The sequence below is a fragment of the Phocoena sinus genome, chromosome 20, assembly GCF_008692025.1.
Source record: "Phocoena sinus isolate mPhoSin1 chromosome 20, mPhoSin1.pri, whole genome shotgun sequence".
Lineage (NCBI taxonomy): Eukaryota > Metazoa > Chordata > Mammalia > Artiodactyla > Phocoenidae > Phocoena > Phocoena sinus.
Genome location: NC_045782.1, coordinates 28106383 through 28131373, shown reverse-complemented (window position 1 = coordinate 28131373; position 24991 = coordinate 28106383). Strand labels below are relative to the sequence as shown.

Sequence of the window (24991 nt, the reverse complement as noted above, 5' to 3'; positions counted from 1 at the left end):
TACTCCAATTAACAGATGTACAATATGATTTGGTGTTTTAATTTTTAAGAGAAAGAACTTAATCAAGAAGAGGGAGAGACGGAGTAATAATATTAATAGGAAGAGGGAGACATGGAAGAAATATACCCCTTTGTAATAGATCATTTTGAGAGCTGTTTTCTGGCAAAATCATATGTTATTGTTATCCGTAATGGGACAGTAAAGATGGGCAGAATTAGCCAAAAATAAAACAAGAAGAATCAAAGAATGAGGGAGGCCAGTCCTAAAATAAGATTACCAAGACTATATTATTAGATGATTTACTTGGGCTTGAAAAGTGGCTATCATTATTACACTGTGAAATGAAAAACAATCCTTGTACCCATTGTGTCTATCCACTGACAGAAACACGATACAGTTTCCATAGAAACAACATTCTGCTCATCTAAAGTCCCATTATTTTCAAAGAGCAATCAGGAACTAGTCAATAATATTCATTTTAACAGAAAATGTACTCGTAATAAAGGGAATTACAGCAAAACTCTGTCCTCAACCTAGTTTACTAGGGAAGATGAGACAAATATAAATGAAATAAAAAGATATACTATTAATATTTCTTCCTTTTTCAGAGAATACTAATCACTAAACAGGTGGAACAAGGGAATAGAGAACTATGCAAGTGAACTCTTTCTGGAAGTAACTGCTATTCACGGCGGAATTAAGTACTCCTAATCTTTGTGTCTCTTCACCTAGTAAAGCTAACAGTTATCCCCAGAAATGACAGTAAGGATTGATACACAAATACTGAAAACAGAATTTCCAGATTAGGGAAGGCATATTTCAATGCAAATTACTCTAGAACACCTCCAAGCCTTAATAACACCTTTAGAGGAACGGTACTGGAGAGTGATTTTGCTGATTTTGGAGATATTTTTTTCCCCAGTCATTTAAAAATTTTTTATTGAGTTATAATTTACATACCATACAACTCACTTGTTTTACTTGTACAATTCAATGGTTTTTGGTATATTTACAGATTTGTGTAACCATCACCACAGGTGGATTTAAGTGTTAGGAAAATCACTGAAAAACTGAGTCTTGTGATTTCAACCCTTACTGTAACTAACTCTTTGAATTTCCTTTTTTCCCGAAGTAATTATTTCCAGGGTACAGTATAGTGCTTACGCTAGTTTATACTTACTGGATTGAATCGAAAGCATTTAAAGTTTCTTTTTGCGGAAGTAACTTTACATACACAGCAACAGTATTGAAATAGGCAGCTTCTAAGAATTAAACTGGTAAAATCCATACTTAATGAGTTGTGAGAGCAATCCATAAAACTGTCTGTGACTGTGTAACTGAGGAGTTTAGAAACACTCTAAAGCCCTAATTAAGATGAGGAGGTAATCTCAGGAGGCAAAACGAAGTGGCTGTAATCTGGTCAGCAAAGATCTAATTAATTGTATAGTACACTGTTCAGAGAAAAGTTTGCATGAAGATTAGCCTACAGAAAGAGAATTGCCAATCTTTACCCAGCACTATTCGGGGAACAGAGATGCAAAGTCCAGAGGGTATGAATCTTCCTGTCTTTGAAGAGGTACACTCTGCTGTGGGGCAGGGATCATTTATCAGGTTTCACCAGGATCTGAATGAGACATCTCTCAAAGCGATTCACCTCATTTTGTTTTGATTCCTTTTTACTAAGAAACTGTCTGATTTGCTTTCCAGACCTGATGAAAAGTTTTCTTGGTGTGTACAATTTGAACATCACGGTTATCAAAAATGGATCTGCTGGGCTTCCCTGGTGGCGCAGTGGTTGAGAGTCTGCCTGCCGATGCAGGGGACACGGGTTCGTGCCCCGGTCCGGGAAGATCCCACATGCCGCGGAGCGGCTGGGCCCGTGAGCCATGGCCGCTGAGCCTGCGCGTCCGGAGCCTGTGCTCCGCAACGGGAGAGGCCACAACAGTGAGAGGCCCACGTACAGCCAAAAAAAAAAATGAATCTGCTTCACCCCCCAACAAATGAACAAATGGTTTGGTTTATTCGCTTTCTTGTTTTTCACTCTTGTGTACTAAAACATGCCAATCTACTCTGGGACACTGATAGTATAAGATCATACCCTTAAATGTAATGATTTCCAAGCTAATGTCACCCAAGGAGACCTTGGTAAACAGCCACCCAGACTTTTCTTGCTACACCCTGACCTTGTCATAGTGAAATAGACCAGGACCCTATGGTCCTTGCCCCTCCCGCACCCATGTCCTTAGCCTGCCTTTTAAAAAATATATTTATTTATTTATTTATTGGCTGCGTTGGGTCTTCGTTGCTGTGCGCGGGCTTTCTCTACTTGCGGCGAGCAGGGCTACTCTTCATTGTGGTGCAAAGGTTTCTCATTGCGGTGGCTTCTCCTGCTGCAGAGCACAGGCTATAGGCGCGCGGACTTCAGTAGTTGTGGCACGTGGGCTCAGCAGTTGTGGGTCACGGGCTCTAGAGCACAGGCTCAGTAGTTGTCACGCACGGACTTAGTTGCTCCGCGGCATGTGGGACCTTCCCGGACCTGGGCTCAAACCCGTGTCCCCTACATTGGCAGGCAGATTCTTAACCACTGCACCACCAAGGAAGTCCCAGCCTGCCTTTTGTCTGTGGAAAAACTTTAGCCAAAGGATAAGTTTAATCACAGAAGTGAGAAAATGCAGAAACAAAGAAAACAGAGGAGACCAAATAATAATAGTTTAGTCATTAAGAATAGTCAAGGACCTTTAGTTCCTCCTTAAGGGCTATAGACAATATTCTGAGCCACATCCTGTGAGCTGTCTTATAGACACTGAAGCCCCCACCAGGTGGAAGAAGTTAACTACATGATGACCAGGCTATAGCCGTGACATAAGCTTCCACACTTCCGAAAACTGGCCTCGAAGAAATGGGAGCAAACCGCACCTGGGACTGAAGATTAAGTGTACCTAAAACAATCAAGATGACACTGGGCAGACCACCGATGACCAATGTCAAGATGACTGTCAGAGCTGACTGTATTATTTCTGCATGTAGCCCCCTCCCTCTGTCTATAAAAGCTCTTGCCCCAATTGTCGGGGGCGGAGGTGTGGGGGGAGTCGGCCTTTTGGACAGGCATCTACCCTCCCCCACAGTCACTGGCATCCAAAATAAAGCGAACATTCCTTTCCACCAACCTGGCCTTTATTGGTTTCTGAGCAGCGAGCAGCCGAACCCCACTTTCGGTTACAAGAGACCCCAGAACCTACAATTTGGTTACATTCAAACACGGTAAACTAGGCCAAGAGAGAAACAAGAATGTCCTATTCACTCTCTATTAAATTTTACCCTGTATTCTTCTGAACTGAACAGAATCAGAAATGACTGCATTAAATTGGACAAGAATAAATCAAAGCAAATTCATGGTTTTCTTATTTTTCTGGAAAGAAAATGCCTTGAAATCAAAAGCACCTATGTTTAAATCACTTCAGTTATTACTGACTTAACATTAATCAACCGAAGAGTAATCTGAATAATCATAAATGGATGGATAAAATTAGACAGAAAATGTGCTCAGTAAATGGATACTGCATGTAAGAACCAATACATGATGTGCCTGGAATTCTTTAAAAACTCTCATCTCTTCTGCTGCTAACCAAGTAGGATAGTGCTAGAAACTGAATAAATCTGTTGAAATAGTGTCCCTTTTGGTCAGCTTCTCACTGAAAAATTATCAGGGTCTTCTCTTTTTTTTTTCTTTTGGCCGCACTGCGCATGTGGGATTCCCTGACCAGGGATGGAATGATGGAACCCATGCTCCCTGCAGTGGAAGGAAGAAGTCCTAACCACTGGACCTCCAGGAAATTCCCAGGGTCTTCTCTCCTTAAATTGAAAGCTCAGTTTAAAAATATGTCATTGAAGGATGAGCTAAAGCAGCGGTCCCCAACCTTTTTGGCACCAGGGACCAGTTTCGTGGAAGAGAACTTTTCCGCGGATGGGGGGTCGCGTGGGAAGGTTCAGGCGGTAATGCGAGCAATGGGGAGCGGTGGGAAGCGGCAGATGAAGCTTTGCTCACTCGCCTGCCGTTCATCTCCTGCTGTGCGGCCTGGTCACGAACAGTATCGGTCCTCAGCGCAGGGGTTGGGGACTCCTGAGCTAAAGGACAGACAAAAAAGTACATGCACATATACTCATAATTTTGGAAACCACCAAAGAGATTTCAAGGACTACCAAAGATCCTCTATGGATCTGTTGAGGAGCAAATTAAATTTGTATTTTGGGATTACTAGAAACATTTGTAAAATACATTCAGTCAACTTTCAGAACTGAAAACATGCCCTTCTGCTAAACAATCTATTTTTTTAAATTTCAAAGGCACTTTGGATTTTGAACATACTGTGTTCCTTTCTTTACTGTGACTTCTGGGATGGCCACAGGCAAATTTGCAGTCCATCTCTAGGAGCTCACCAAATTATTACTGCAGGCATTTTGTGTACTAATCTTATCGATGCCTTCACTTTAATCCTCCTCCCTTATTTTCCCCATGACTTATCCATCCAGTTTTAGTAATGTTTTATGGTATCTCTGTAAACTGCCTCACATGCCTGGGGATAGGGAGTTGCAAATAAATACATAATATGAAAAAAATCATCCTTACACTTAGGGTGCAGATCTGTTTTAGCATATTGATAACTGCAGGGTTGTTGTTGTTTTTTTTAATTTGAATTCACCACTAATATTTAAAAACCCCAGCATTTCATATAAAAATCTAGATTTCAGATGTCACTGAGGAAAAAATGTTAAAAGTTCTTATCTCCCTGGACCAGCATGCTACCAGGATCAGTCCTGAGCAGCAACTGTGGTCTCCAGTGGTCACAGTAGTACACATTCATTGTGCTCATTCATATTACTTGAGAGGCCTGGTAATGACTTCAAAAAAAAGGAAGGAACTTCAGGATTCTGCAATACACAGAGGCAGGAGCGCTTTTTCTCATTCTGTGAAAGCAGCTGGAGAAATAACAGGCACAATTCATTCTGCAACCTTCACTGGACCTTTCCGCTGCGTTGGGCCTAGCGATAGGCTGTTGAAGAGAGAAGCAGAGGTCTGGGTCCTGGGTGGCAGGTACCACCAATGACTGGTCAGAGCACGAATCACCGCCACTAGCACAAGGAGTGTTTAACTGAGCTATATACAAAGCTCGGTTCTGAACCAAAGGTGGAACGGTACTTTAGTGTAGTCTATTTACTAGGGAATCTAAGCTGGGTTCCCCTCCATGAGACACTTACGTAAGCAGCCCACGGCCAGTTCGCAGGAGATGCGGCGGAAAGACAAAGTCACGGCTTGGCTCTGCATTGAATCACAGACAACGCAACTCCTGAACTAGGCGCACTCTCCTAGGACGCCCCCGTTTCCGGAGCAACCGCCCGGTCCCGCCCCCTTAGGCTCCGCCCCCGTGAGTCTTTCCCGCCAAAGGCCGTTAACACCGCAGAGCATGGTGGGACAAAGCTCTCGGCTAGGTTTCACCAAATCCTTTCAGGGCGCCGTTGCTTTAAGAGACCCATTCCTGGGGAAACTGATTATTCTTTAGGACTCGACAGAGATTAATAACCCCTTTTATGAGGGCTCTGTATTTAATCTTTACCACTCAGCCGGTCACTTCATTCGCGAACCTCTCCACAAAATCGGGAACGCGGGAACTTTTTTTCCCTTCGCGCGGAGGGTGACGTCGCGCGTGCGCCAGCGTCCCTTTCGCAGCACCCGTTACGCTTCTGCGCGTGCGTAGTGAGATCGAATAGCTGCTTCCTCCCGCTTCTCTTCCTCCCTCCCCCCCATATCCGTGCGCCGAGCTGATAAAGGCGCCATTTTGGAGGGGCCGCGGGAGACGTGGTGTAGCTGTGGGCTCGGTCTGCTGTTCGCTAGGCTTGGTGGGAAGACCTGTTCTCGAGTCCGCGCCTTTCGTCGCCGCCATGTCGGGAGGTGGTGTGATTCGTGGGCCGGCAGGGAACAACGACTGCCGCATCTACGTGGGGAACTTACCTCCAGACATCCGAACCAAGGACATTGAGGACGTGTTCTACAAATACGGTGCTATCCGCGACATCGATCTGAAGAACCGCCGCGGAGGACCGCCCTTCGCCTTCGTTGAGTTCGAGGACCCGCGGTGAGGCGGTCAGGGTCTTGCTGCCTTGAGGAAATAGGTTGGAGTAGTTGGGGAAGGCTCCAAGGCCTTCACATAGAGAATGGGGAGGTGGGCTCTGAGGTTGGGAGCAAGACGAATGGCCCATGCAGGAGTGGAGTTGAGGAGCCGAGTCGTCGAGGCTTCTCTTGTGGCTGGGCTCTCCGGACGTCCCCAGAGCCGACTCGCAGGCTCGGAGCGGGAAACTGAGGCGCCGAGGGCTGCCGTAGTGGTCGGCAGCCTGGCGTGCTTCTGGGTGGGGGAGGGGCCATTCCTATTATGCAGCGCATGTGGGCTCTTCCACCCCAGGTGCGCATGTGCGGGGGGCCGCTAGCTCTCCGACCGAGTTAGCCGCCCCTCCCGGTCCTTTTCCTTACCCCTTTGCTCTTCTGTGATCACGCAGGGATGCGGAAGACGCGGTGTACGGTCGCGACGGCTATGATTACGATGGATACCGTCTGCGGGTGGAGTTTCCTCGAAGCGGCCGTGGTACAGGCCGAGGCGGCGGCGGGGGTGGAGGTGGCGGGGCTCCCCGAGGCCGCTATGGCCCCCCGTCCAGGCGTTCTGAAAACAGAGTGGTTGTCTCTGGTGAGTTGACCGTTCCGTGCGAGTTGATGAAAGGGGGCAGAAACCATTTTAAAGTTTTCCTTGCGTGACCAGTTTGACAAATGCAAGTTTTCATGCCAGGTCTTAAATTATTTTAGTCCTGTGGGTGAATTTAGTAAACAGGGATTGCTGTATTTGAGATTTGCCAAATTAGGTTGCAGTACCTAGAATATGAAGATCCTTACTTTGCGAATAATGTTGGGCTCTTGATTCCAGAATCTTAACAGCTCCTTAACCTAGGATGTTAAAAATAATTGTTAATCTTAAAGTAATCTTTGTTCTAATGTAAATTTTAAGTTTAATGTGAACTTTAGGATAATTGGTTTTGAAAAAAATAACTTTTTCAGGACTGCCTCCAAGTGGAAGCTGGCAGGATTTGAAGGATCACATGCGTGAAGCAGGTGATGTATGTTATGCTGATGTTTACCGAGATGGCACTGGTGTCGTGGAGTTTGTACGGAAAGAAGATATGACCTATGCAGTTCGAAAACTGGATAACACTAAGTTTAGATCTCATGAGGTAGGTTATACACTTATTCTTTTCTTTGGCCAGAATTGGATACAGTGGTCTTAACAGTGGAATTTGAAGGTAAGATTCAGGCAAGGGTGTCCGAGTAAACCCAGTAAAGTGCCTCTGGTTTAAGTTACATTGAATTCAGCATGCCTGAAGACAGGTGAAAGCTTAGATCTTTCAATCGAAAGTTCTGTCTATTCAATAGGGAGAAACTGCCTACATCCGGGTTAAAGTTGATGGGCCCAGAAGTCCAAGTTATGGAAGATCTCGATCTCGAAGCCGTAGTCGTAGCAGAAGCCGTAGCAGAAGCAACAGCAGGAGTCGCAGTTATTCCCCAAGGAGAAGCAGAGGATCACCACGCTATTCTCCCCGTCATAGCAGATCTCGCTCTCGTACATAAGATGATTGGTGACACTTTTTGTAGAACCCATGTTGTATACAGTTTTCCTTTATTCAGTACAATCTTTTCATTTTTTAATTCAAACTGTTTTGTTCAGAATGGGCTAAAGTGTTGAATTGCATTCTTGTGTAATATCCCCTTGCTCCTAACATCTACATTCCCCTCATGTCTGATAAATTGTATTTTAAGTGATGTCATAGACAGGATTGTTTAAATTTAGTTAACTCTCCATGCTCTTCAGACTGTGATATTATGTAAATGTCTATTCTGCTCTGGTTTGTGTGAACTGGGTTGTTGGGGGTGTTTGTGGTTATCTTACCTGGGGAAGTTCTTATGTTTATCTTGCTTTTCATGTGTCTTTCTGTAGACATATCTGAAGAGATGGATTAAGAATGCTTTGGATTAAGGATTGTGGAGCACATTTCAATCATTTTAGGATTGTCAAAAGGAGGATTGAGGAGGATCAGATCAATAATGGAGGCAATGGTATGACTCCAAGTGCTATTGTCACAGATGAAATTGGCAGTATTGACCTTATACTAAAAGGCAAGGGTTTAAAATGATTGTACATCTACCTTAAAACACTTGCAAACATCTTATGCAGTTACCTTTAGCTACAATTGCTTTGCTCTTTAAACCTTGGCAATTGTGGCAAAATTACGTTGCCCATTTTGTAACAATTTATTTTGCTCCCTACCCTTTTTTGTTTTAATAGGGACTAATGTGGGAAGAACTGGCTAATTTGTCACAATGCTTAGTTACAACTGTTAATGTGTGACCTGCTGTTGGTGTACATGTGGGTACAGGGTGTCTTTAATTCCAACCGGATAGAGTATAATATCAATACTGCTAAATCTGCATGTCCTCTGTGTGACTGATACAGCGTTGCTACTTCATTTTTTTTTTAAGACAAAATGAAAGCAAAATATAGAGTTCCAACGTATTGGTGTAGATAATCTAGTTGGGAATACTTTTAAGTCTCACCTTCCCCTTTAAACTAATATTCATAATTGACTCATATGTTTAAAACACTTTAATTTACAAATTAAATTACAGATGGGAGCATTAGATTTAGTTTAGACTTAGGTGGGTAGCAATACCAGTAAACTCAACTACATGACTTTTTGCGACCACAAAACCTGTAATACGCTGTACAGTAACAAGTGTTGGCATTATCAGTTGAACTGTAAATATAAAATGCTTCTTCCAATTAGTCTCTATGATGATTAAGTTTCTAAAATTTATCTGAACACCATTCAGAAACTTGTTTTGGGGAATTTGATAGTTATTGATGTACATCTGTTAAACTGATGACAGACATAACTCATCATTCCCCAGAAACCTTTTTTGATTACAGTATCTAACATTTTGCCTCCTCTTTTTTGGTTTTGCTGGTTATAAAGGTTTGGATTGGAGAGGGCTCACTGGATCCCAATCCTTGGAGCTGGATCATTGGATTCAAATCATAATGTGGATAGGATAGGGAGGATGAATTACAAGGATTCATGGAGCGGGATCAGATTACCAGGAACATAGGAGTGGATTCCTGCCCCAACCAAACCGCATTCGTGTGGATTTTTTTTTTTTTTTTTTTTTATTCAACTTAATTGGCTATTCCAAAGATTTTTTTTTTTTCCTATTTTTGACGATTGGAGCCCTTAAGATGCACGATGGAATTGTGTTTTGCATTTTTTGGTAAAAGGAGCAAAGCGAGGACCTGGAGATATACGCTGGAGCAATCTCCTTGGAAGGATTCAGCACGAGTAGATGGTAAACATTTAAAGGGGAAAGGGGGGGTTTGTTTAAAATAGTAAAACAGTAAGTCACTTCTAAATTTAAAGAAAACAAAATTGGAGTTGAAGACTAAGTAGGTTTCCAATTGGCTATTGCCGTTTTTCTTTGAAAAAATAAACATTTTTTTAAAAAAACTGCATGGTTGTCCTTTTTCCTCTTGTAAGAATTTTTACTGGTTGACTAGTCTCAGTTAATACTTTAAATTGATAAGATTCCGATTCTTGTGTTTATGTGTTAGTAAATTAAAGGTTCTTGAAAGGACTTTTCTAATAAATGCTATTAGCCATCTGTTAATTGTTGTAAAAAGTCTTCAGGGGAAGATAAAAAATGAGAATAAGGCAATTGTGTATGTAATATGGTAAGTGAGGGGGTGATCTAGTCTCTGAAGGATAAGTTTCAGAGCTTTGATTTAAAAATGTTGAAAAGCTTATAGATGCTGCTTATTTTGGGTGATCATCTAGACAGCATAGGGTTTTGTGCAAAATTGGGTGAGGACTAGTAAATTAATGTTGGTGTTAGCCTTTGAGTTTCTCAATAAAACTAAACTCATCTAAAAAATTGGTAAGTTTTAAATTCAGCACAGATTAGGATTCTTAACGTAAATTACATTTTCTGTTCGAAGTGTGAATAGCACACTAGAAGATTAACTGCTTATTTGAGTAAATCATTGCTAATAAAAAGCTGGGCATTCTTTAGAATTTTGCCTTGGAAGTCTTCTCAACCATAAAGTTATTCTGTATCCAGAACATACCAAAGCAGTGATTACATCTTGTAGTCTACTGGTTTTTGTATCTTTACCTGATAGCCCCTTGGTGCTAAGTTTTCAATTTAGAGTTGGGGAGGGGTTTTTACTTAGAATTCCTAATCTTCTGATTTCCTGATAGCTAGTCACAACCATCAAACCATTCTTTTTCTACACCCAGAAGGTAGCTAAGTCGTAACATTTCCCTTGGGTGTTAATTATACTTGGAAGCAGAATTTTAAGATTGCTGTTCAATTGACGTAATTTCAAACCTAGGAAACACTAGAAATCTTGGTAGTAGAGAAAATGGGCCCAAAGGGATTTGCATAAGGTCACCCAGCGAGTACATTTAAGTGAACCTTATGGAATGTCAAGAGGAAGAGGAGGGATTTTGGAATGTCAGGAGGAAGTTCAAAATTAGGATTCCATTTTAAGTATTTAAGCAAAACACTTGGTATAGATTCATTAAGGGAGTAACTCTAGTTATGTGAGAATTCAAAACAACTGTTCAAGAGCAGACAGGCACGTAAAACAAGTTCTGTTTCATCTGTAGAATATACAATTGGTATTTTTTAATGGCTAATTTTGGAAAGATTAACATGAGCTAGACTTAAGCAAGCCTGGGTTCATTTGCGTTCATTGAATATTTTGGAAACAGGACCAAAATGAAAATTGTCATCGCTCAAAGTTGGCAAAGTTAAGTTGCCATCACTTAAATTGCTTTTAAGCTACGCTGAAAGATGTGCTCTACTACAAGTAGTTCCAACCCCTGACTGAAGTGAGGTAGAAAATATTACTTCCCTGGTATATAGGCTATTTAAGATTAGAGAGGACTTAACTGTATGAAAGGTAGAAGGATGCAGGTTTTCCAGTTCAGTAAGACCAGACAGCTAAAAGCTGTAAGGGGAGAGGCAGACTTGCTGTTTTTCAGTCTTAGGAAATGGACCTTAAATCTCTACCTAGATTAGCAGCTATTAGAAGAAAGTCACACCCTTTTGGAACTAAAAAAGCTGTCTTGGATTTTCCCCTTTTCTCCCTATTTATGTCCCCTTAGATATTGTAGGGAGCCTATAATTAGTTTATTATTTTCTAACCAAGGAAAAACTTAAGTCTCTAAGAAGCAATTATTTTTCATAACGTCAGATTGAGTAACCCACCTTGCTGTTCAGCCCACATCCTTCTGGAAACAAAAGGTAAGAAACCCATTTTCTGATTCCTAATTGTTTGGGATCTGAATTTTATTAATTTAAAAAAGATACTCTTTGGAATATGGACAGATTTCCCGCATTTAAAATGTTTTTTCCCCTAAATTTTATAGTTTAATAATATATTCCATTATTCGTGTATCCACGCATAGTGCTTAAGTTCCATATGATTCTAGAATTTTAACTTTCTCAGTTTTGTCTTTGAAATATATTTGCTCATTAGGGCTGGTGTTCTTTTTTTCAAGTTTCTGTGAAGATGAATTTCTTGTGTGTGTTTTTGCTTACTTTGTACATGAAGTTATGATGAAATTGCAAACAAAATAAGTTATATGTCTGTATTTACCATAAATAGTATTAAAAGGAAAGAAACTCCATTAGACTGAAGTTCTGTTATAACCATCCTTTGGTTTAGCTTATTTCTGTCATGGTATGAAGAATGCAAAGGCAGAAAACAGGTTCACAATCTCTTATCCCAAAACTCCAAAAACAAAGTTCTTTGTTGTGGAGCAAATTGAATATAAAATGTGACCAAAATCGATGCCTTTGTTTTGCACTTAACTGTGACTGAATTGTCTTCCGGCAGAAATATTGATGTGTCAGTTGCCATAGGTTTTGCTGAGAGTGTTACGTGATAAAGGGTCTATATATGATATATGGTATATATATGCACTTTATAAAGTGCAAAAAGCTCTGAATTTCAAATACATCTGCCCCAGAGAGTTCCGGATAAGGGATTGTAGAACTGTTACAGGATACACAGAGCGAAAGCTTCTGTGTAGTTTTGAGCATGTGAATGAAAACAAACCGGTTACTGTGGATCCTCTATTGATTGAGCTGTAAGTTTCCCGTCTTTTTAGACTGAAGCAGCCACAAGAAAAGGTATGACTCACATTTCTTTATGTTCTGTTGCTATGGTGGACTCATCAGTTGTACTCCATTGAAGGAAATATCCTGCCATCCCATCCTATATGGTGGAATACTCTATTTGGGGGTAATTTTTTCTAGTACTTTTTTTTTTTTACAGGAACATTGATATGATCCTATAGGAAAAGGTGGGATTGGCATGAAGTAAAGAGATTATAAGGAAACATCTGTTCATTGTGTCTCTCGTGATTGTCTATTGAATAAATAGTAATTCTGGCAAAAACTTTTGCTTTGAATATAGATCCAAGAAGTTAACGGTATACTTCAACCAGCTTATTCTTGTGGTTGAGAACTTGGGGGGTAGGGGGCGGTGCTTCTTGCTAACTTTGAAAGCTATACCCGACAACCTTGAATGTGGTTGTGATTTTGTAGGGATGGAAGGAGAGAAGGATTTTTTTTTATTACAAAAGTCGCTTGGTGCTTCTGTAGTCTCTGTCAAATTCAAGTTAATTTAGGCAGAAGTAACCTCATAATAAACATTTCAAAATAGATGCCTCACTGGGTTATGGGAGAGAAAAATCAAGCATACCTTTGCATAAGGACGTTCCCAGTTAGGTAGGTATGCAAAACACAAACAGAACAAACATTTACAGTTAAGTAGATCCTGGGTGTTTCATCTTCATCTCTTAGAAAAAGTTCTAACATTCAACCATCAGGTTAAAGTATCTTTAACTCCTTTTACAATTATTAATAGAATTACCAATGTGAAGATAGTAGAAACTGAGAGCTTTTCTAGAATGCCTTATTCATCCTCACCAAGTATACTTTGAACGAACATTAATTTTGTAGGGATGTCAAATGCCTAATGAGTTGTTTCGTGTTTTGTGGGGTTTTTTTTTTACAATGGTCTATTGCATTCCCTATTTGAGTAAACGCTAGGGAAATTCACTTAGCCACTAGAGGGAGCTATGATACAAAATCAACCAGGAAATACCCTAGGGTAAAGAATCCATACAGCACGGTGGAAACTATATTAATCCTCTATATCAGATCCAAAGTTAGGGTTTTTTTGGTCTAAGTTTTTTTCCTGAAACTTTACCGTTGCCTCCCCATCTGTTGGGCAGAATTCTTTCCCTTTTCATTTAGGTTTTGAATAGTACTTGATGAGTAAATCTGTAAATCAGAAAGCTGGGTTCTGGGACTTAGGAGAAAATGCAAACGATGTGAATCTGCTTGTTTTTCTGCCTACCTTGTATATCTCCAGGTATGGAATAGTAAGGCCAGAGTGTAAGAATTGGGTACAGGAGTAGATGTGCGTGTGCCCCCCCCCCCAAATCTAGCCCAAAAATTGGTCATATAATGTAAAAATGCAGTATGCTTTCAGAAGCCTTTAGCATTTGTTTTTATGGTGTGAAACACTTTGGGGAGTGAAATTAATCTTTATTTCTTGGCATTACTGAGACTTCCAATGATTGTTAGTGTGCCTTAAAACCCTGTTTATTCATCAGGTTGGTTAGCCTTATTTTTCTGTTCTGCAGGCCTTGTTTCAGTAGGCAGAGTATCTTGTGATCAGAAAGTCAGTACAGACTTCTCTTGACATGTTTATTTAATGCCATTTTATTTTAAGAAAGCCAAAATTATTAGGAACTAACACTTCAGCATTTGTCATTCCCACCACCACCCCTTCAACTTTACATTGCAAAAATGTAAAGGACGCAGGCTTCCTGTTTATTGTCGCTAAGAATATTGTATTAAAGTGTTTTGGCCCACTTGATCCAATTTAGTCGACACCAATATGGGAGCACTTGCCTTAAAACACAAATGTTAGGAACTTGTCTACTTTGAAGAATAAGACACTAAAAGAGGACAAATAAAGGTATTTTAGAAGAGAAAATAGAATCAGGTTTACAAAGTGGAGATTACTTTGCCTGCTAAACTCACATTTTATGTAGCAAATGAGGCTACAGAAGGTAGTTGCCGACTAGCAGCCTTGCTGCAAATTGGATTGAGAGAACTAAAAGTGCACTAGATAATGCCTTTCCTTAATTCTAAAAATCTTAGCCCTGATATCTTCCTAATTTAACTTGTGAAGAGAGACCATGAATCCTAAATTGCTCAAATGAAAATCTAGAATTCTCTTTATAAAATAAAAAGACTAAATTTGGAGATTGTTTTAAGTGCCAGATGGCATGGCAGAATTGTACCCTGAAGTGCTGGGTATTAGGAGAGCCTTTGTAAGTTTGGGATAAACTTTCAGGTTGTTTATTAAGGTTTAATCCTTAGGAATGGACTGCTACATCAGTTGAACAAAAGACAACCAACCGCCTTTAACTAGGACTTGGAAGTCCTGGACTGAATCTGAGGCCATTGGTAACCTGGCCCCTGGCCTACCTTTTAGTCTGATCTCTAGCCTTTCCCCTGATATACTTCATAACCCAGGACTTGGCATTGTCCAGCATTTCTTGTATTTGGTCCTCCTGTTTCTTCCTTCTGCAGTGCTGTCCATCTCTTCTTCATTCGGAGTCAGCCCTCTGCAACGTACCTTGAATAATCTCGAGTCACCTCTCTGAAAACTAACGTCTATCATACTGTGTTGGCACAGACTTTGTGTATGTCTAGTATAGCATTTATCACCTACCTTGCTTGCTCTATCCACTCACCTACCTCATCTTACTTGATTCATGAGTTTTTACTTTCTAAGGAACCAAGACAGTGTCTGGCACATGATAGTCACTGAATAAGCACTATTGGTCCTTCATCATTGTCCCTGAAAAGTATTGTTCTACTGTATCTTAAAGCTTAAGCCAATCTGCCTTTATCAGTGAGTTGTTTATATATATCTCCTTTCTAACAGGTCATAACCTCATCCCCTTTCTTCCCAGGTACATAGCACAATGCTGTGCACCGAGGAGGCACTCAGTTCAATTGCATTTGAAGAGAAACCTAGAGATTCTCATAACTTTACTTCCCTTTCTGAGTATCTTGAATAAGTAACCAGTTAATAGAGTCCCAGTTTCTTGTTTCCAAGTTGGAAATAAATCCTTATTCAGTTGATACTTATAGAAAAAGCTAAGTAACATTAAGACATTTTCCATCCTTTTACCTCCTGGTATGTTTCTAACAATTTTTGGAGACTTTTTCTTAACTTGAATGACAAAATAATAGTGACGTCCACAGCATAAGACTAGGAATGTAAAATGTTGGTTAGCAGTACAGCAAGCACACTACAAAAAAAATCTTAAATGACTCATTTGTCCTCTAAAACTAGGTAGTAAACATGCAGCAAGGTGAGAGTCAAGTGCTGCGACAATATAACCAGTTGTTAGCCACAGTACCATTGTATCTATGACTTGAGCTAGATAAAGATTCTGTTTACTTACCAGATAGAGTTATTCAAAATGCTGTTTGGATTTGTGTCCCATCTTCATTTGCCATACTGGCATCCTTGTCTGTGCACCCAAATTCATTACTAAAGTAATGAAAAACTAGTTAACTGGTTTTGACGACCCGTCTCCATCCTGGCCATCAAATCTGATCTTCCTAAAACTGTCACTCCCTAGTATGAAACAATGGGTTATAGTCTACAATTTAGCACCATTTGCAATCACATCTTCCCCTGCTCTGGCTGATCTGGTAAATATTTTACTGACCATGCTTGTTTTTACTTCTGTATTCTATGTTTTCAGACTTTTCTCCTTCCCTCTTATTAGCACTCACCCTGCAACTTCAGATCCTTATCACTATCAAGTTAAATTTAATTTCTGAAACTATAAAAAGCAAGCTTCTAAACCCATATAATAGCTCTCTTCTCTGTGATGCATTTAGTCTCCTCCCAATTTTATCTTATTACTGTTGAAATTTTTGTGTTAATTTTTTCTACCCAGTGGAATTTTTGTCGTGTTTGTATTTCCCAGTGAGCCAAATGTTTACTTGCCAGATAGGGTTCTTCAAAATGCTATTTGGATTTGTCTCCCACCTCCATTTGGCCAAGTTTAATAAACGTTGATTGACAAGAGAAAGAACTTAGTACTCCTTAAAAGCAAAGTGCTATAGAAACCTATTTTACGAACTGTTGGTTAACTGGGTAGATTACTGGAGAAAGTAATAATCCTAACATTGCATCAAATAATTCCTCAGATATGAAGCTAGGAAATGCAAATTACTGTTGACCCTTAATGCCAGGGTCAGGGATGACCCTCCACGCAGTGTAAGATTTCCAAATAACTACAGTCAGCCCTCTGTACGTGCAGTTACGCATCTGTAGATTCAAACAACTGCGGGTTGTGTAGTATTGTAATATGTACGGAAAAAAACACGTATAAGTGGACCTGTGCAGTTCAAGCCTGTGTTCAAGGGTCAACTGTAACTTAAATGCGAGCCTAAGCCAAGTATAATTGGAAAAGTAAATGTTGCCCCCAAAATCATTCTTGCAAAGTGAAAAAGAAAGTTGTTCTGTTGCAAGATGTGCCACACTTTTCAGTACAGATCTCAAGAATTGATGCCATTGTCTCCTAAAAGAGCAGAGGAGTTCCCTCTCTTGCTGCTTTCTCCTGGGTCTCCTTTTTCCATCTTTCTTGCTTAAGCGTGATTCTTAAAGAAGCCTTAAATTCTCTCTGAATTTAGTGGTCCTGTATCAGTGAGAACTTCTACAGATTTCTCGTTGGGATTGAATTATTTTGGTTCTTTTTTATTAGTAGTTATCTATAGAGGCATTCACGTACAGAGTGGAAAAACTGGATAGTATTTCCTTGGTTTGGGAATCTTAACATTACTGCAGGACCCTGACCCTGGTCTTTAGGCTGATAGAGGATCAGCTAGCGTAAGCAGTTCTCTCAAAGCCAAGAGACTCAGCAAACATTTAGCAGACACCACACCAAATGTAAGTGTAGCAGACATACACTTACATTTGTAAGACACCACAAGTCTTACAAGCACCCACATTCCTTGTGCCATTAAATATTCTTCCACCCCTTCATGATCAGCTAAAGACAAAAGCATTCTTGGACTAACTGCACTGTATTTTTCCTTTGCTTTTCTTCAACATACTTAATGTCACATAATGCATACACTTGCATGTTGCCATTAAGTTGTCTGGGTCTCATGTATGTTTTATTTCCCCCAGCTACATGATAAACTCTTAGCGAAGACTATGTTAATAACTTTTTGACACTTTTTCCAAAATAGTATGTTAGTACATACACACCTTAATAAATGTTTATGGATAAATAAGTATGTTCATGAAATCCTTGGCAGGTGGACTGCATAGCTTAGATCTGATATGCAGTGTGGTCCTCCAATCAGATTGGGCTTATTTCCAAAGTAGTGACTTAAAGGGTTCATGCCCTTTCTACCTTCTTAATGGAAAATTTGGAGGGAAAAATGCAAGGACATAGGACAAATACTTCATCATTCTTAATGGAAGTAGTTGTTTTATGAAGTGCTTTGACTCCTTTTAATTCTCAAATGTTATTAGCCTTATTTTGGGGTTTGAGGAAGTAGGCTCAGAGATGTTAAAGTGACAGGCCCAGAAATTGAATCTATGTTTTCTAGCGACAAGTTCCTGTTTATTTTATTACTACATTGCTTTTTTTTTTTTTTTTTTTTTTTAAGGACAGCCTTTTTCCAGTGGGGAGGTTGCTGGGGGGGAAGGTAAGTCTTTGACCCAAGTGATCACCACCTGTAATGTCCACCTGATACCACCAGGGTGTCCCATGGTGCTGTCTTTGATCCATGTTCTTATCCGAGTTGATGGGGGCTGTTTCAAAGCTGGTGTTAGTCTTGTCAGAGTGGCCGTGGCCCAGAGCCCAGCAGCCAGAAAGTGGGTCTTTCCAGTGTGCAGTGCACAGCTAGCATCAGAGAAGCTTTTGACCCCCTCTGGTCAGGTTGGCCTCACAGAAGGATAGCAGATCAGACAGCGGCCAGAGCCTGGTCAGTCACTCTTACTAGGCAGCAGCCCCACAGACAGTAGCATAAAAAAGGTTCTGAGAATGGTAAATGTTTATAAACATGCATTTGTTTTGTTAGCTGAGTATACACTTACACAAATTTGTATTAGCAAAATAGATCCAATACACAAAACTGGACTGAATTACTTTACCAGTTTTAAAAGCCAATGCGTGGTTACTTCCCACTTTCCAGTTTGCAGTAACAGTCTGGATTATGCTTAGCCCTGAGCATACAGCCTCTTAAGCATTAGTTTTGATATTCAGCAACCTTAGATGGCAATCTTCAGTATCAAAGCTATCACTTACCTGAGAACCAATGAGGTGCAGTCTCATTTAGTATTAGAGCAAGTAGCCCCTTTAAAATTTTCCTTCCCAGTGATCTTATAAGCACTTTGTATAAACGTCTAACTGTTCTATAATTACTTCTTTTCAAGTTTTGATTTTTCTACTGGAGGATATTCTTAAAAAGTATTCCAGTAACTGACTGGTACAGTTCCTGGCGTTTAATAGATGCTTGATAAATATTTGTTTACCGAAATAGGATAATAGTTATGGCATAGTCCTACTCATGAGCCATTTTTCTAAGGAGAGAATCCACATTAGGAGGTCTTTGTTTTGTCTTCAAATTGATTAGAATCCATTATGAACTAGGAAGTTAGTCCCTGGGGTGTCCCGGCTGGCCTTTCAAAACCTTGAGTATGTCATTCTGGGTTGGAATTAGCACAGCCTGAATTTGGTCTGTATCTGCTGATTCTCTTTAGGTATCATCCGTGCAATAACTAGGACCAGGTGTTTACCAGGACTCTTAGAGCCACCAGGAGAGACTAAATTAAACTTTACTGATTGGAGCTCTTGGACTTGGGGGTGCCCTTTTCCCTCTCCCCTCCCTGTTTCCCTGGGTAAGTTTCCATCCCAAAATTCCTGCAGTTTTAAGGTCACTGTGGAACAAATCCCAAACCTACCTCTAGTAGTCAAGGTTTCCTTTCAGTTTTTGCAGTTCTTCTCTGGGGAGAGGACTAAACACAAATTGTAGTACCAACATGGATCCTTCTATATGCTTTGTTTAAGTGATCAGAATAACTGATCTTTAGCAAAATGAACTTTTGTATAGGACATATATGGGGGATTCCTAAGGCTTCATGAGTTTTGCTAAAGGTACTATTTAGGTCCTGGACAAATTACTTTAGGAATAAAAGTCAATTCTGATGCAAACAAAATTCTCTTGTCCCTGAGAAACATAACTAAGTATAACTAATTAATAAACTAGTTAATTATTTAATAAATTGGTCTGAAGATATGCTTCCATATGTGAAGAATAAGCATATCATGCCTTTCCCATCTAAAGTGTAAATCACTAAAAGGCAGAGAGTGTGTGTATCGCAACCCCTAGGATTCCTGTTTCTGGGATTGCCTTGTACCTGATGCTCAGGGAGCATTTTCACCGGCTTGAATTGAGTACCCGCCATCTGCTCTCTGAGCATTCGCTGCTGAATGAAAGGGGAGAGAAAGTGAAATGAGAGGTTGGGTGGGGGGCAAGGAAGTTGGAAAAATAAGAGGAAGCAGCTGGGAGCTGGGGAGTTGGGGGGGACTTATGTAAGGTCAGTAAAACAGAAAGCTAGCAGAGGACAGTGTCAGGCCTTGGAGGTAAAGGGCTAATTCTGTCATCTAGTTGAGTAGAGCCATGTGTGCTTTGTTAAAGAGACTAAAATTACTTCAGAGAAAAATCTAGATTCTCTGAATCTGACCCATCTTCCCTGTGTACCATAGTAAATTGTTCATCAAGTCAAAATCTAGGAATTGTGGTCCTCTTTCTTCAGGTCTAGCAAAGAGCTTACTGCCACTGCTCAGGCAACCAAGGGTGAAATGCTTCAAGTAGTATTTGTGGATAGCTGGTAAGCTTGATGTTTTATTCCCCAGCTTAAGGAGTAAATGCTGAGTACAGCTGTTGTCCCTGTGTAGAGCTTTAACAACCAGCTTGCCAGGTTCCCTGCACCTGCTTACATGCCTGGCTCAGATAACTGACTGGAGAACTTTAGGCAGCTTCTAGTTCAGAGACTTTTGAGTCAAGAAACATCCTTAAAGAAGCAGATCTCTCTCCTGGAGCCTTAGCCAGATCTTATGCTGTTCTGGCCTTGTGTTGCCATCTCTTGGCATTGCTGCCTAGAATGGAGCAGCCTACCTAAAGCTTAGTCTAACTAGTCTTGTGATGTCACATCAGTGTCTTAGGTCACCACTGTTCATGTCCCTCACCCCAGGAACATACTGCATAGGTTCCTCAACACTTGTTTCATTATTTCCTGTTAACTTCACTACCAGGAATGGAGGGATCCTCAGTCAAAGATCATATTGACCCAATGAGGCTTTTTTTTCATCTAGGCCAATGAAAGGGAGAGGAAGGAGCACCAACTCAGAAAGAGGGAGCCATAAGATCTGCATGTATTAATATGGTAACTCTTTGGAGACTTCTGAGAAACAGAATCCCATATGAACTCTGGACTATCCTCAAGTCTGATAATGAAGAAGAAGTTGAAGAGATGTTTCTGTTGGGAGTTTGGGTAAAGAGTATTCACTTGATATATGTATGTTTTTGCCCTGCCCCACTCTTCACAAGAACATTTGGACAGGCATTAACAAGTACTAATTTTTATTTTTTAATTTTTTTTTGCAAATGAATCATTTTTCTGGTAACGCAGTTGGCTACTAGCACAATGCTGTTTAGTGTCATTACATCCCTCTTTTAACCGGTGGAATGAATATATTTGGGGTGGAGGCTATAACCATTGAAAAGAGCTTTTCCTTTGTACCAAAATAACTGCTTATGTAGGGATTTAATTTATGTTTTTGACTATTAGCATGATGTAACTGAACTAAGCTTTTCTTGCGGTACACAGGCCTCTCACTGTTGTGGCCTCTCCCGTTGTGGAGCACAGGCTCCGGACGCGCAGGCTCAGCAGCCATGGCTCACAGGCCCAGCCGCTCCACGGCATATGGGATCCTCCCGGCCCCGGGGCACGAACCTGTGTTCCCTGCATCGGCAGGCGGACTCTCAACCACTGCGCCACCAGGGAAGTCCTAAATTAAGCTTTGTAGTTGTTGGTTAAGGCCCACAAAGTTTGCGTGACCTGTTAAGTGGCAACTTTTTTTCAAGCTCAGCCATTACCCTGGACTTGGGGCATCTGAGGGCAGGGAGGAACAGGTGTCCAAAGGAGAAATGTTGGTGCCTGAGAGTATGTTTTCCAGTTGTATTGAATTTCTTACTTGGTGTATTTTTGACCTATCTTAGTTTCTTTCCTTCTTGTTTCCTATGCTGTTTTGCTTGCTATTTGTTTGATGTCCTCTGACAGCCATTCAGGAGTTGTAAAACGGAAGGTATTTCTACTCAAATGCTTTGTGGAAGAAACTGATAGGTTAAGCATTGATTTCTGGCAGCTTCTTTCAAAAAGGGTTAAGGTGATAAATGTGTTTCCATGGCTTTGGATATGTTTTGGGCGTCTTGGGTATATGGCCCTTCTTACAAACAATAGAGTGTTTAAGGACCCTCAACTACCAGTTAAACTAAATGTCTGCTAGGAAAATGGGTAGGTTTGTTCCCTGTGCCTTTGTTCTCTGTGACTATGTTCCAGCTGTCAAGGAACTTAAATTGGTGCTTAGGAAAAAAAATTCTTCATTGTTTCCCCTTCCTCACCTTACCAGTTAAAACAGAAATAAACTAGTGATGACACTTGAGGTGGTAGAATTGAAACACAAATCCAGCTTCTGGCCACATGGGCCACAGGCAAGTGGCTTAAGCCCTTAGTGTGGGGAGGTGGGGTGGGGAGATTACTTCTGCTTTCCTCCCAGAGAGGCTTGTTTTTGTCTCTTTTTTGGGCGTGTGTGTGTGTGTGTGTGTGTGTGTGTGTGTGTGTGTGAGTGAGTTGTTGCCTTTGGTCTGGTAGGGTGTGTGTCCCTTCTCCCCGATTACACTGAGGCTGATAATGTAGGGTAACATTTCTCTCTGGCCAATGTTTTTGGTATTTCTAAGTATTGCAGTCTTGCTTTTTACTAGTAGATCTGTTCATTGTCAGTTCCAGCTTTCTTGCATGAAGAGTTTGTTCATTAATTGCCAATTAGAAGCTGCTTCTAACTAGATAGACTCTATGGACAGTTTTGGATTTGATTTGGTTTTGGTTTGTTGATTAGTCTTTCTTGGGAATGGCAGAGATAGTTTCTATGCCTAGGATTCTGCATCTAATCTTAATCCTTAACGTACTCACAGGATTTTAAAATCCTTTCCAAAATGGGAAGGAAATATCCTGTTACTTTCTAATATTTGCTAAAAGTTGTCCTTGTAAATGCTGATCTTGGTAGGTTTCTTCCTTTGTCGTGTGTCCTTAGCCTTTTGGCCCTTTACCTTAGGGCTCTTCAAAGGAGAGGGGGATGAGGCATGGGGGAAAACCTGTTACTTTGAGAGAAAGTAAGAACTGGCTTAGAGCTCTTATGCAGAGTTCCTAGCCCTAGAATTAATCTAGAACCTGACTCAGTAGCACCAATAAAAACATCTACTTAGCACCTGTTATATTCCAGGAAATGTTCTAAGCTTTTTATACACATTTCTCATTTAATCCACAGTCCTGTCTCTGTGAGATAGGTATTTATTTTGTCCTCATTCTCCACATGAGGAAACTGAGGCCCTAAAAGATTAAGTGACATGTTATACACAGTGGGGCAGGGGAGATGGGAAAGAAGAACCTGAACAGGGTGGGGAGGGATCTGAATTTTATTTGGGTGGATGTAGGCACATATATTTTTTGGCTTAGACACCAGACATTTCAGTTATACATCATAACTGGAGGTAACACCATTGATTCATTCACTGAAAGTTGTTTACAATAATCAATATGAATTTATTGTCTTCAGACATTGCTAGTGTTTTTGATTGGACCCCAGTATAGTCTGTGGAAGCAGGCTTGAGGAGGGGTTCATTTTCTTTGTGGTTAAGGATTTTTTCTGTCCTAAGAATGGAATCTTTGACCTTCCTAATTTCATTATATTCCTCAAAACAGTTGGAGCTGATTGTTTTTGAGTACTCATTCCAAACTTTTGGATATTTTCTCTGGAAAATATCCTAAGATTTAAAATTTCATCTGAATTTAAAAGATTGTTAATTTTTATTTTTAATGGGAAAGAAAATTCGGAGCAATCAGGAATTCTGGTTTCATCTCATGGATAGAGATAAAAATTAGCCGTTTACCTCAAGAAAAGTGATACTTCTGAATCCCAGCTCTTCAGTAATGAGAACTGGCCTGTTTTTACTTGACCTCTACTTTGTGGTAGTGGGGAGACCCCTCTCCAGAGGTTGTAAGAAGGATTGCTAGAGAAAGGTTTTCTAGATCCTGGGAAAAGAAGTTCAAGAGAGTGCGGCAATATTGTCAGTAGAAAAATGGTCTTCATCAAGTACTAGTCTTATAATCCTGAAACTTCATTTTCACCACAGTTTGAAAGGCAGCAAAGTAGGAGAGGCTATACAGGGAAGGGAAGACTGAGGAGATGTATTACAGAGACCTCGAAGTGAATGCGTTAAAACAGGAAAGAAGGTGCATTCATTGAATGAAAACAAAAGAATACGAAGTGTCTGAGGTCAGAGCAAAAAGGTTTTAGTTTACCTAGTTGATTCCTTAGGTTTACATCTTAGTTCTCTCCTTATCTTGTATGTATATATAAACTTAGGCTTCCTGAACCATTTTATTTCTCTTTCCAAAAGAGACTAATGGACATTTGTAGGAGACATAGGGGCCACTGTAGCAGTTTAGCTGAGGAATGTAATCAGAAACTATTCATCATTTTCTGTCCCCTCCTGTCTTAGGCTGACTGGTTCCCTGATGTGTTACCTGCTTCTGCCACTGATCCAAACTGCAGAACTTCTCATTCGTTCCCAAGGCCTCCAGGCAGTGTCCAGTAGGGAATCAACTCTAAAAGGAACCAGACCAACGTTTGCCAGCCCCTTCATTCTGGTGACTGAGGGAAGGAAAGTGTGGGAAGGGGTATATATGTGTAGTCGATGGAAAGGAAACACAGACTGTCAAATTACTATACCTCTTCAGTTTCTTTTACCAATAGAATTCTTCAACCATATTATTTTTTATTGTGTATGTATGGGGGAAGTTGGAGATGGTGACCTTGATTAGAATGTGATTTAAGAGGAATAAATGGAGGGAATGAGATAAGAGACAGTCGGTTATGAAAGAGGTTGAAGTCTTGAAATAATGTGACCATCTGTGTAATTTTTTAAAGCCAGAGTTTACAAAAATATCACTGATAGAGGCTGCCTCCTCATTTCCCGCCACAGGAGACTTCTTGGACTGGAGGCACTTGTTTAATAACAGCTTGTCTTTGATAGAAAATGTTCAGGGCATCATCGTACAAAGTTCCAGTAGCAGTGACGCCTACACGGAAGACTTGGAACTGCAAACAGAGGCTGGGGTCACCTCAGTGACAACTGACGCTGTCCAACCAGAAGTTCGATTCTTGTTTTGGGGGATGAGGAAGTAGACTGTACTAAAGCACTAAAACAATTTTTTGTCTGTACTTTCTCTTTAATTAAAAAAAATATTTTTGTTGGCGGGAGAGGGGGGTGTTCGGTAGAATTTCACATCATATCTGGAGTTAAGAAGAGGATGGGGAAGCTCAGCCCTTCACCCCAGAATAACCCAGTAATGACACCTCTACGCGTGGGAAGTGTTTCCCTCCGCACAGGGAGGATCTGAGGCTGCACCCCAGTGGGATTCCCTGCTTGAGT

General features: G+C 40.6%; 1 protein-coding gene and 1 long non-coding RNA gene across 8 annotated transcripts; one reads left to right on the top strand and one right to left on the bottom strand.

Annotated features, from left to right (window-relative positions):
- Nucleotides 1-2726: 2726 nt before the first annotated feature.
- LOC116746126 lies at nt 2727-5793 on the bottom strand. Its single transcript, XR_004347640.1, has 3 exons — nt 5613-5793; nt 5257-5317; nt 2727-4125 (listed from the first exon to the last, which is right to left on the bottom strand). It is a non-coding gene; the product is annotated as an uncharacterized LOC116746126 (long non-coding RNA).
- Nucleotides 5794-5807: 14 nt separating this feature from the next.
- Nucleotides 5808-24768, top strand: SRSF1 (serine and arginine rich splicing factor 1). 7 transcript variants are annotated; one of them, XR_004347635.1, is made up of 11 exons: nt 5808-6131; nt 6550-6734; nt 7100-7272; nt 7472-7658; nt 8034-8152; nt 9070-9436; nt 11346-11395; nt 17882-17920; nt 18978-19115; nt 20593-20771; nt 21108-24768. XR_004347635.1 is itself a non-coding variant. In XM_032617403.1 (5 exons), the coding sequence occupies exons 1-5, from the start codon at nt 5938-5940 to the stop codon at nt 8054-8056; spliced, it is 762 nt and encodes a 253-aa protein (XP_032473294.1). In that variant the 5' UTR covers nt 5808-5937; the 3' UTR covers nt 8057-9330. The 7 variants fall into 7 exon arrangements, 2 of the variants coding, with proteins under 2 accessions (XP_032473294.1, XP_032473295.1); XR_004347636.1 differs by having other exon boundaries at nt 7472-8152; nt 17887-17920; nt 21108-24206; nt 24593-24768; XR_004347638.1 differs by lacking the exons at nt 7472-7658; nt 11346-11395; nt 17882-17920; nt 18978-19115.
- Nucleotides 24769-24991: the final 223 nt, after the last annotated feature.